At 41.2% G+C, this 12,527-nt stretch overlaps 1 protein-coding gene across 1 annotated transcript in view; it reads right to left on the bottom strand.

Annotated features, from left to right (window-relative positions):
* TMPRSS2 (transmembrane serine protease 2) overlaps positions 1-12,527 on the bottom strand; it is a 122,165-nt gene that overhangs the window by 7,529 nt on the left and 102,109 nt on the right. Inside the window, exons 11-13 of the mRNA XM_089677874.1 lie at positions 12,013-12,108; positions 9,102-9,244; positions 4,726-4,878 (exon numbers count right to left, since the gene is read on the bottom strand). Of these exons, the coding sequence (XP_089534000.1) occupies positions 4,726-4,878; positions 9,102-9,244; positions 12,013-12,108 (392 nt within the window). The remainder of the gene's footprint in view (positions 1-4,725; positions 4,879-9,101; positions 9,245-12,012; positions 12,109-12,527) is intronic.

Below are 12,527 nucleotides of genomic sequence, written 5' to 3'. Positions count from 1 at the left end.
TGTACTTCTGCTTTAAAAAAAAAAAAATAAGGCCAATGAGGGGCTTTTTTGCCACAAGAAGAGATCTGTAACCAGTGGTGTATTTAGGTTTTGTTCTGCCCTAGGTAATACAAAACTTGGCACCCCAGCAGAAAGAGCCTGACATTGACCAAGAGCACCCCTGCCCTCCACCCGAGCCTTCCACTACCACTGCCCCCCATACACCAGCCACCATCCCCCATGGCAAGAGAGAGAAAGACACTCACATTCACAGCTCTGGACATCCCCAGGAATTAGAATCAGGCTGTGCATACACCATCATGAAATCCACAGCATCTCTCGGAACCCACCAGGTCCCCATGCCACGTGTGTCCCTTCTTCCGTCTCTTCTTCCGATAGGCAGTGCTGCCCCCCCATGAAAAATGCCACCCTAGGCAAATGCCTTGCTTGCCTTGTGGTAAATTCACCCCTGTCTGTAACCTTCAGGAGCCATTTAAAGCCTAAGGCACCTTGAACAATTACCGAAAACCATCATAATTTCCCCCCTGTCCATTGACACCAAAGCATTTCACCCAACAAATTTTCTGATTTTCACTGAAATTTCAGGAAGAAAAAAACATTCTCAGGCTCCATGCACATTAGCATTTTTTTAAGCTCCTTGAAGCTATTATCATCATATTTTTTCTGCTCCTAGTAGCCAATTAGTGTCCATGCACAAGATTTTAGGCTATTAGCATTTTTTGAGCTTCAGCGTCTAGGAGCAGAAAAAAAACTAATTTTGTAGAGTTTTTTTGGAGCATTTTCCATCAGAAAAAAACACTACTAATAGCTTTTTTCAAGCCTCCCCCCCCCCCCCTAAATGTACTGTAAAACACTAATAAAACATTAGCGCTCCTAAACACAGTTTAGAAAATACTATTACCAGTGTTTTTCCCCAGGCTCCATGCACATGGGGCATTTTTATAACGCTGATAACATTAGTTGTGTAAATTCAAGTTAAAAACCTGAGTTTTTCAGTGGTTTTAAGCGTTTTTGTATTAGCGTTTAGCCATTTTTTTTGCGTTTGTGTTTTTTAGCTTTTTTTACCAAAAAAAAAATTTTTTAGTCAAAGAAATGTCCAAAAAGGCTGGTTTGCCACGATTTACCGCGATTTTCAGCATTACAGCATTTTTACAGCTAAAAAAACTCCTCTAGAAACCCACTAGTCCTGGGTTTTTTTTCCAGCCAAAAAAACGTTGGATTTCAGTCTATGTGTGCATGGACACATAGGATAACATGCTGGGGGGTTTACTGGCTGTAGAAAAGACGTCAAAAGCCAAAAAACAGCTGCTGTAAAAATGTCCCGTGTGCATGAGGACTCAATCTGAACCATCCTTCATGTCAAATGATAAGGATGTGACCAGGGGTGGACTGACCATTTGGAAACTCGGGCGCTGCTCAAGGGCCCGGGGTCAGTAGGGGGCCCCATAAGATGCCCCTGGTACCTTTTTCATAGGCTTTTTTCAGTTTGGGCAAGGACACAGGGGCCCCATGATCCCCTATTGCCCAGGGGCCCCATAAGTTGTCAGTCCGCCCCTGGATGTGACCTTTTTGTCAGTCTTTTTGACTGTTCTAATTGTCTGACAGTATTTGTTTTTGTGGATTATGGACTCAATGGCCCAAAAAGAAAAAAAAAAAAAAAAAAGAAAAAGAAGCATGCAGCTAGTGAAATTAGAATTTCTGATCTGCATACTAGCTCTGGATGAGAGCATTGAAGCTGGAAGGTCAGAATGAGAGTTTGGAAACTAAAATGTGAAAATCTGGAATGTCAGCCTATATTATTTTTGGGCAATGTTTCCTTAAATGTTTCAAGAAGAATAGTCAGACAAGCCTTGTACCAATGTGCTTGTGGTTTATATTCCATTTATGTTTTCATCTTTTTTCACTACTCTTACCTTATTCACATTAAAAAAATACAACATGAAATAGTGAGGAGCAAAAGCTAAAACATTGTGGTAGGTGGTAAGGGAACGTGAAACATTGCAAGCAGGGACCTGGAGAACCTTATGTGAAGAGAAAGGGACCCTTAGGGTAGATGTGGCCAAACCTGGAGCCTTAGGCCTCATTCACATGATACGTGCAGAAAATCGAATGGAAACTGACGCACAGATTTCACTGGCAGGGACTCGAGTTTACATCAGATTTCATGCACATTTCAGTAAATTTTATAGACATTTCAGATAACTGCACAGAAAGTGTTGTGGTGTGAACAAGGCACCCAGAGAACAATTGTTATTTTGTGCCCTTGCAGAACGCATGCAGAAAAACTCCTATCTCTGCACATGGTGTGAACAAGGCCGTACTGTACATACCACCAAAATCTGGATGCTAAGGGTAGAGAAGACCACATATTTGACCATTTTGGTAGCCAGGGGTGAAACCTGCACCATTATGGTAGACAGGACCGTATCTTGAGGAATTATGTTAAAGAGGCAAGATAATGGACCATTATGATAGACTAATACAGAGCCTGGACCGTTATGGTAGAGAGAGTCAAAGCCTGGACCATTATAGTAGACCAGGCCAAAGCCTCGACCAATATTGTAGACAGGGTCAAAGCCTGGACCATTATGGTAGATGGGGACAAAAGCCCGGACCAGTATGGTAGGTGGGACTAAAGCTTGGATCATTATGGTAGACAGGACCAAAATACAAGAAAAGGGCTAATACTTGGACTATTATAGTGGGAAGGACCAGAAATTGGACTATTATGGTAGGCAGGGCCAGAATCAAATTAGGCAAAGGGAGTCTAGAACCTTAAATACACGGTTCAGAAAAATTAAAGCAACACTTTGAAAACACATCAGATCCTAATGGGGAAAAATCCCATGCTGGATATCTATACTGATATGGACTAGGTAATATGTTAAGAATGTAAGGATGCCCCATCGTTTGATAGAAATTAAAGCAATCGACCTACAGAGGACTGAATTCAAAGGCCCCCCCGAAAATCATAGTGAAAAAATGATGCAGCAGGCTAGTCCATTTTGCTGAAATTTCATTGCAGCAACTCAGAATGGTCCTCAGTAGTTTGTATGGCCCCCACGTGCTTGTATGCATGCCTGAAAATGTCGGGGCATGCTCCTAATGAGAAGATGGATGGTGTCCTGGGGGATTTCCTCCCAAATCTGGACCAGGGCATCACTGAGCTCCTGGACAGTCTGAGGTTCAACTTGGCGGCATCAGATAGACTGAAACATGATATCCCAGAGGTGTTCTATTGAATTTGGGTCAGGCAAGCGTGGGGGCCATTCATTGGTATCAATTCCTTCATCCTCCAGGAACTTCCTGCATACTCTCTTTACATGAAGCCGGGCATTGTCATGCACCAGGAGGAACCCAGGACCCAATGCACCAGTGTAGGGTCTGACAATGGGTCCAAGGATTTCATCCCGATAACTAATGGCAGTTAGGGTGCCATTGTCTAGCCTGTAGAAGTCTGTGCGTCCCTCCATGGATATGCCTCCCCAGTACATCACTGACCCACCACTAAAACAGTCATGCTGAATGATGTTACAGGCAGCATGACATTCTCCACGGCTTCTCCAGACCCTTTCACGTCTGTCACATGTGCTCAGGGTGAACCTGCTCTCATCTGTGAAAAGCACAAGGCGCCAGTGGTGGACCTGCCAATTCTGGTCTTCAATAGCAAATTCTAATCGAGTTCATAGTGCCGAGCAGTGAGCACAGGGCCCACTAGAGGACGTCAGGCCCTCAGTCCACCCTCATGAAGTCTGTTTCTGATTGTTTTGTCGAAGACATTCCCACCAGTGGCCTGCTAGAGGTCATTTTGTAGGGCTTTGGCAGTGCTCATCCTGTTCCTCCTTGCACAAAGGAGAAGATACCGGTCCTGCTGATGGATTAAGGACCTTCTACGGCCCTGTCCAGCTCTCCTAGAGTAACTGCCTGGGATCTCCTCCATGCTCTTGAGACTGTGCTGCGAGACACAGCAAACCTTCTGGCAATGGCATGTATTGATGTGCCATCCTGGAGGAGTTAGACTGCCTGTGCAACCTCTGTAGGGTCCAGGTATCGCCTCATGCTTTCAGTAGTGAGACTGACCTAAGCCAAATGCAAAACTAGTGAAAAACAGTCAGAAAAGAGGAGTAGGGAAAAAAATGTCATTGGTCTCCACCTGTAAAACCATTCTTGTTTTGGGGGTTGTCTCATTGTTTCATCTAGTGCACCTGTTATTAATTTCATTAGCACCAAAGCAGCTGAAACTGATCAACAACCCCCTCTGCTACTTAACTGATCGATATCCCAGGAGTTTCATTGACTTGATGCTATACTCGGATTAAAAAGCGTTCTTTTAATTTTTTCGAGCAGTGTATTAGGGTAGGTGGATCCAAGAACTAGATTAATATGGCCAGAACCAGACCCTGGAGCATTATACAATAGAAGGCACATATAGAACCTGAAAAATGTGGATATTGAGTACTGGATCACCCTGAGAAAACAGAACCTAGATTCTTATGTGTAAAAGCAGAGCTAGGAGAATGCATCACCCACAACATTACAACTGAAGGAGAGGAGCCTGGAGCAAGAACAGGAAGATCCAAAAATATTGAAAGTGAGATGATTACAGAACCTGTCAATTTGCCAAATGGTACTAGCACCCATGCCCTGTTTTGGGCAGGTAGAACACACGGTAGTTTTTCTTGTGGTTAAGAACAATAGCTAGAAGGAACCTGAATTTTACCGTACCTGCATCTGTAAATAGATCCAGTCCAGGAACACTGTTACATTGGCGTAGACTCCAGGTTTATTAATATTGGCACAGCCTGTTCCCCAGCTTGTGTCACCGACAAGCCACCACAATGAATTTGTTCTAGTGACCAAGGGGCCACCACTGTCTCCCTGTGCAAATAGAATAAAAATGATTAAAGGAAAAGCTTTGCAAAGTACTACCAAAATTGTCATTTCTGAAATCCTATTTAAAGTTGGATTCAGGGGCGGACTGACAACTCATGGGGCCCCCGGGCAATAGGGCATCATGGGGCACCTGTGCCCTTGCCCAAACTCAAAAAAGCCTATGAAAAAGGTACCAGGGGCATCTCATGGGGCCCCCTACTGACCTCGGGCCCTCGGGCAGTGCCCGAGTTTCCAAATGGTCAGTCCGCCCCTGGTTGGAATTTAAATTAACACAGTAAAAAGTAAATTTGTCCTTTGATTTGCAGGACTTTTGCCTAAGCAACAGGTACTGTACATGTAAAGTATATGTAAACCCTAACAATAAACTTCTTTTGTTATTTTAAATATACAATTTAAATCATTTTGTTATATCTGGTTGACAAGCGCAAAAATAAATAAATAAACCTGTCGATCTTGACAAAAGTCATATTGGGCATATTACTGTGATCTCTGCCTTTACTGAATGTCATCAGTTAGCAATTTTCCCATTTATCTCTATGGACTACAAAACCCATATGGACTCCCCCTGTGTTATAGAGAAGAGGAGAGGGGGGGTTCTGTAGCCCTTTCCTAGTGTGACAATGCTTTTTAGATATGGTACAGTGAGTAAGTGCCGTCACCCTACAACAGAAATTGTGCAACTGACAGAATCTCTAGGTTAATGCAGAAGCAGGGGCGGACTGACCATTTGGAAACTCGGGCACTGCCCGAGGGCCCAGGGTCAGTAGGGGGCCCCATGAGATGCCCCTGGTACCTTTTTCATAGGCTTTTTTGAGTTTGGGCAAGGACACATGGGCCCCATGATCTCCTATTGCCCGGGGGCCCCATGAGTTGTCAGTCCGCCCTTGTGCAGAACTTCACCAAAAAAAGGGAAGTTCTGCTATTCCTTCTCCTTACCACCCCCTCTACCATATTTGGACGTTTTTATTGCAAAAAGGTTTACTATGCTTTATGCTATGTTTTTTGCTTACACTGCATGGTAAAAACAGATCTCCCTTTTAAATAAGATCTGCTCTAGAACATATTTTTACCACTTAAAGTCTAAGTTTAGACTTGCGTTTAAACTGCCGCACCTCTGAAAAGCAATCTGTTCAGATTTGACAGGCAGTGAGAAGGTCATGTGACACCTCCTCGCTGCCTGTTTGAGCCCTGTAATTGCTGCACCAATGCATAGTTACATAGTTAGTCTGGCTGAAAAAAGACAAAAGTCCATCCAGTTCAACCATTAAAAAAAAAAAAAAAAGTTATAATCCTATATCCACAGTTGATTCAGAGGAAGGCAAAAAAAATGTAGCAAAGCATGATCCAATTTACTCCTGCAGGGAAAAAAATTCCTTCCTGATCCCCTAAGAAGCAATTGCATATTCCCTGGATCAACTTTACCTATAAATGTTATATCCAGTTATATTCTGTGTATCTAGGAAACAATCCAGGACTTTTTTAAACAAATCCACTGAGCTGGCCAGAACCAACTCATGAGGAAGTCTATTCCACATTTTCACAGCTCTCACTGTGAAGAAACCTTTCCGTGTTTGGAGATTAAATTTATTTTCCTCCAGACGTAAAGAGTGCCCCCTTGTCCTCTGTGATGACCTCAGGATGAATAACTCTACACCGAGTTCACTATATGAACCACTGATGTATTTATACATGGAGATCATATCCCCCCTTATGTATTATACATGGAGATCATATCCCCCCTTATGTATTTATACATGGTGATCATATCCCCCCTTATGTATTATACATGGAGATCATATCCCCCCTTATGTATTATACATGGTGATCATATCCTCCTTATGTATTATACATGGAGATCATATCCCCCCTTATGTATTATACATGGTGATCATATCCCCCCTTATGTATTATACATGGAGATCATATCCCCCCTTATGTATTATACATGGAGATTATATCCCCCCTTATGTATTATACATGGAGATCATATCCCCCCTTATGTATTATACATGGTGATCATATCCCCCCTTATGTATTATACATGGTGATCATATCCCCCCTTATGTATTATACATGGCGATCATATCCCCCCTTATGTATTATACATGGAGATCATATCCCCCCTTATGTATTATACATGGTGATCATATCCCCCCTTATGTATTATACATGGTGATCATATCCTCCTTATGTATTATACATGGAGATCATATCCCCCCTTATGTATTATACATGGCGATCATATCCCCCCTTATGTATTATACATGGTGATCATATCCCCCCTTATGTATTATACATGGAGATCATATCCCCCCTTATGTATTATACATGGTGATCATATCCCCCCTTATGTATTATACATGGAGATCATATCCCCCCTTATGTATTATACATGGTGATCATATCCTCCTTATGTATTATACATGGAGATCATATCCCCCCTTATGTATTATACATGGAGATCATATCCCCCCTTATGTATTATACATGGAGATCATATCCCCCCTTATGTATTATACATGGTGATCATATCCCCCCTTATGTATTATACATGGCGATCATATCCCCCCTTATGTATTATACATGGAGATCATATCCCCCCTTATGTATTATACATGGAGATCATATCCCCCCTTATGTATTATACATGGAGATCATATCCCCCCTTATGTATTGTACATGGTGATCATTTTCATGGTAATGATTTCTAGGAAAGTGCTGGTGCAATGAGGCCAAAGTGCTAAAGTGAGAGTCTTCACTGAAAAAAATTATGTGAATATTCACTTTAACCACTTGCCGTCCGCCTGCTGTTTATAAAAACGGCAGGGCGGTGGCACTCCAGGGGCGGGTTGCCGTTTATAAACTGCACCCGCCTTTTCTAGCTGTGCACGCTCCCTGGGAGCGCGCAGCACCGCGATCCGGTGCCCGCTGTGTCCTCCGAACACAGTGAAACACCGATCGGCGGACGGGACCTCTCTACGAGGTCCCGATCATGTGATCACTGATTGGCCAATCAGTGATCACATGCAAAGTAGTAAGCAAGATGTCACTTGTGATATCATTGCTTACTACGTGTGAAATCTGTGAATGATCACAGAGGTCACATGGTACAAGGCTATTCACAACAGCCTTGTACCATGTGACAAGCTGTGACCAATCACAGCTCACTCAGTGTTTCTCAATGGCTGCAAGAATGCAGACAGAGAGAAAGAGAAATGATTGCTTTTACATCCTATATGGGTGTAAAAGCAATCAAGTAGTACTGCTAGGGTGACAGTATGTAAAAAAAAAACAAAAAAAAAAAACATAAATAATAATATAAAAAAAATAAAACAAAATGTAAAAAAAAATGTTCCAAAATTATAATTTTTGGTTATAAACTAATTTGGCTTATTTTTGTTTTTACTAAAAAGATAACAGAATACATTTTGGTCAAGATTTATGATGAAAGATTATTTATTTGCAAAATTTTATAAGAAAAACACTTTTTTTCAAAATTTTTGGACTTTTCATTTACATAGCAAAAAAAATTAAAAATCCCAGCGGTGAATAAATACCACCAAAATAAAGCTTTATCTGTCTCAAAAAAATGGTAAAAAATTCATATGGGTACAGTATTGCATGACCGCGCAATTGTCATTCAAAGTGTGATAGCGCTGAAAGATGAAAATTGCCCTGGTCAGGAAGGGGGTAAAAGTGTCCGGACAGGAAGTGGTTAATTATCCAAACGTGAAAGTTTGTCTGGGTATTCAACGTGAACAGAAATCTGTTTTTCACATGATTGGATAATTGAAGTGAATATTGACTCAATTTTTCCAGGTAGTTCACTGGGTAGTAAAAGCAAGGATGTCATTAGAAACTACAGACCCAAAATCCAACTGTTGTACTCCACCTTACCAGCTTTGACGGTTCACACTTTCCATTTGGTCATCAAAAGAGGAGAACAGGTGACTTGCACCCCTTGCTCCTACATGGCAGTAGTGACAAGTGGGGATTGTCCAAGTGTTATCTCATGCAGGGCAGGTAGAGCTCTGTACATGCTCCAAGTCTTGACTTAAGCTAGTCATATACTGAATGAATTTCGACCCGTTCATCAGAAATTCGCTCAGCGTATGGCCCTGCTAGCTATCATAGACTAGAAAATTTTACCTGAATAGCAGCTGTATCCAATCAAGTCACATACTAAGGACACACAAACACTCTTATACCTGGCAAGTATCGGTCCCTCCAGCGAGGTATCCAGCACATATCATGGCGGAGGTGATGGCTCCATTGTAAACAGCAGGTTTATTGCAGGTTTTCGAGTCAATCAAGGGCACGTTAGCTGCCATCAGGTTAGGGGTAGTGGAGCCTGTGTGGAAATATGAACATTACAAGGTCATTGAGTACTGCATCTCTTTGTCCTGCATTCAATATTTTGGCAGCTTTAGAAGATCTAGGGTGGTAGTCCATTCCATGAACCGATTGGGAACAACAAGCAATCACCAATGTTACACATCTTTAAAGCAGAACTTTAGCCTTTTATTAAAATGTTGGTTGTCCTTTAACATCTCTATACTGTTATCTACATTTTCTTTTTAAATTGCTGCTTATTGGGCATGTGCATGTGTTTAGTTATTATTTATAAGCATCTAAGTAAGCCATTCTCTACCAGGGTCTCCATGAAACACCAAGGTTCCTCCAAAGGGTGCCAAGGGTTCCTTTTGTTGTGACCATTTAACCTCCCATTGACCTCCCGCATAGTTCCAGAGCCAACAATATTTTGCAGAGCCAGTGGCAGGACACCAGAGGGTTTTTATTAGATGTCCGCAAGAGTGCAAGTGGACCACCTCTGTAAGGAGAGCATTCTTTTGGCATTTTTCTGACTGACTACTAATGAACTTAATGAACTGGTTTTAAAAAAGGGCTCCCCGAGACATAGAAATACCTTTAAGGGTTACTCTGTTGTAAAATGGTTGAGAAAGGCCATCTTAAACCTTTGGTGCCCAACTTGCTGTCCTTTGGAATCCATTGTGGACCCTTTGGGGCCCTTGCAGCCAGTCTATTTTTTTTGTTTCCCAAGTGCTTACTTTAGGCCAGTGAAGGAAAATATTCTTTAGATTGGGTTCTAGTTGGTAAATGGTTTGGTTTGACTCTAACACCATCTTACTTTTTCTGTGTTATTGGTTGAACTAGATAAATGTATGACTTTTTAAACCTATGTAACTATGTGCCGTCCATCCCTTTTCTTGATTTACGTTTTTGTTTCTCGGGTCTTTTCTAATGAATCTTGCTGAGCAGAATATCAACTGTGGCAAAGTTACATTTTAAGGGGTCTATATCCAATTGGCGACCATCCTATAGCAGCTTTAGGGTGGCCGCTCTGTGCAGAATCATGTATTATACACGTCATTCTGCCTTTTATGGTTAGGGGTGCACGTGCCCACCTACCCAAGATGTCCCTGGCTCCCTTACATGTCAAACACCGGGTCCCAGCCAGAAATTCATGGTCAGGACCCGGTGATCCACGGAGCAACAGACAGAAGAGAGATCTGTGTATGTAAACAATAAAGATCTCTCTCCCGTCAGCGGGAATGTGCCGGTTTTTATCTCCCTGCAAATCAGGGAGAAAAAACCAGGACATCCCCTAGTAATACAGTATACAGGGCACACCAAAAACATTCCAGAACACACAGTTAACCCTTTGATTGCCCCAGATGTTAACCCCTTCCTGCCCAGTGTCATTAGTACAGTGTCAGTGCTTTTTATTAGCACTGATCACTGTATTAATGTCACTGGGGATGTCAGTGGCAGTTATTTAGTTCCCCCCAGTGTCAGAATGCCTGCTGCAGTCCCGCTTTAAGTTGCTGATCACCACCATTACTAGTATAAAAAAATAAAATAATTAAAAAATCCAGTGTGTATACCGCCATTTGTAGACACTATAACATTCACGTAAACCAATTAATATACACTTATTGGGGTTTTTTTTTTTTTTCTTTTTAGCAAAGACATGTAGCAGAATACATTTTGACTTAAATTTATGAGGAAAAGTTATTTTTTTTATTTGATGTTTTATAGCAGTTGCTAATCACCACCATTACTAGTATAGAAGAAATTCCAGCATCTATGCCATTGTTTGTAGATGCTATAATTTTCACGCAAATCAATTATTATTATTACACTTACTAGGATTTTTTTTCCCGAAGATATGTAGCAGAACACATTTTGGCCTTCATTTCTGAAGAAATTTTATATTTTAACTGGATATGTTTTATAGCAAACAGTAAATAATAAAATAAATAAATAAATAAATAAATATATATATATATATATATATATATATATATATATATATATGTCTGTTTTAATTTTTTTTTTAATTTCTCGCAACCCAGTGGTGATCAGATTTTTCTAAAAAAAAAGCAGAAAATTTAATTTGTGTACAGTGTTCCATGGTACACTGAACACATATTAAAATGTAATTTTTTTTTTCCAAACAATTTGATCACCACTGGGATTTGAAAAAAAAATAAAATAAAAAATGCAATTGTCAGTTAAAGTAGCACAGTGCCGTATAGCAAAAAAAAATGGCCAGGTCATGAAGTGGGGGTAGGGGGGTAATTCTTCCTGAAGGCAAGTGGATAGGGAAGCACTAATAAGCCAAGGGGAGTAGTAGCAGTGATCTCTAGTCTCATATGTGTCTATAGGTTATGACCATCTCCTGGAGCATGTCCCCAGTCCGACCATCTCTTGTAGCATTGCTCATAGTCTTTGACCATCTCCTATTGCTTGTACGATGTCTCTAACAGTTTTCTGTTGTATTAAATTCACTGAAAATTTTATGCGGCCCTTTGGTGAAGTGAGGCTGCACTTGAGTCCCCCAGGACCAAGAAAGTGGACCACTGCTCTAAGCAGAACAATGAAATCATCACTGCTATATAAAATAATTATTATTATACAGGATTTATATCGCGCCAACAGTTTGCTCAGCGCTTTACAATATAACTGGAGACAATACAGCAACAATACAGTGCAATACAAGAGGGTTAGGAGGGCCTGATCCTGGGAGCTTACAATCTAAGAATAATCATGTATAGGGTCTTATCTGAATGTATGCTCTACAGCTGTGTCTCTCACCTCCTTGAGAAGTGTGACCCCAGCCAGAGATCCAGCAGGACTGGGTGTCACTCCATGGCATTCCAGCGTTGGGTAAGCAAACCGGCTTGATAGTAGCTAAAAAAAAAAAAAAAAAAAAAAAGAAGTGAACCCGATCAGTGAATTTATCATGTATCAAACACGCTAGTCTAAATAAAATTACCATGCTAAAAAAAAAAAAAAAATGATATTCCCATTTGGCAGACAGTTGTGTTGTTATTTGTTGTATGGGGAATTATTAGGAAATGCAGCTTTTCCTTCCCATGCAGGGCAAAGTAAAGCAACAAATTCACCAATATGCCTATTTTCCTAGCAGTAGATGCCCAACTTTCATCCATTCTCCAAAGCTCCATTCAGCTGAAAAATAGCCCTGTATAAGCTCCAAATTTCTCCAGTTGGAACTTAAAACTAGGCTTGGGACTTTCCCTGTCCCCCATGTGGCAATGTTAGGCCAACCAGTGTTATTGCATAGAGTAAGGCTGGCCATACATTATACA

Source organism: Staurois parvus, unplaced genomic scaffold (genome assembly GCF_062004578.1).
Source record: "Staurois parvus isolate SC_StPar_1 unplaced genomic scaffold, SC_StPar_1.0 ptg000195l, whole genome shotgun sequence".
NCBI classification, from domain to species: Eukaryota; Metazoa; Chordata; class Amphibia; order Anura; family Ranidae; genus Staurois; species Staurois parvus.
The sequence above is the reverse complement of the archived record's forward strand: the minus strand, read 5'-3'. Positions and strand labels throughout refer to the sequence as shown.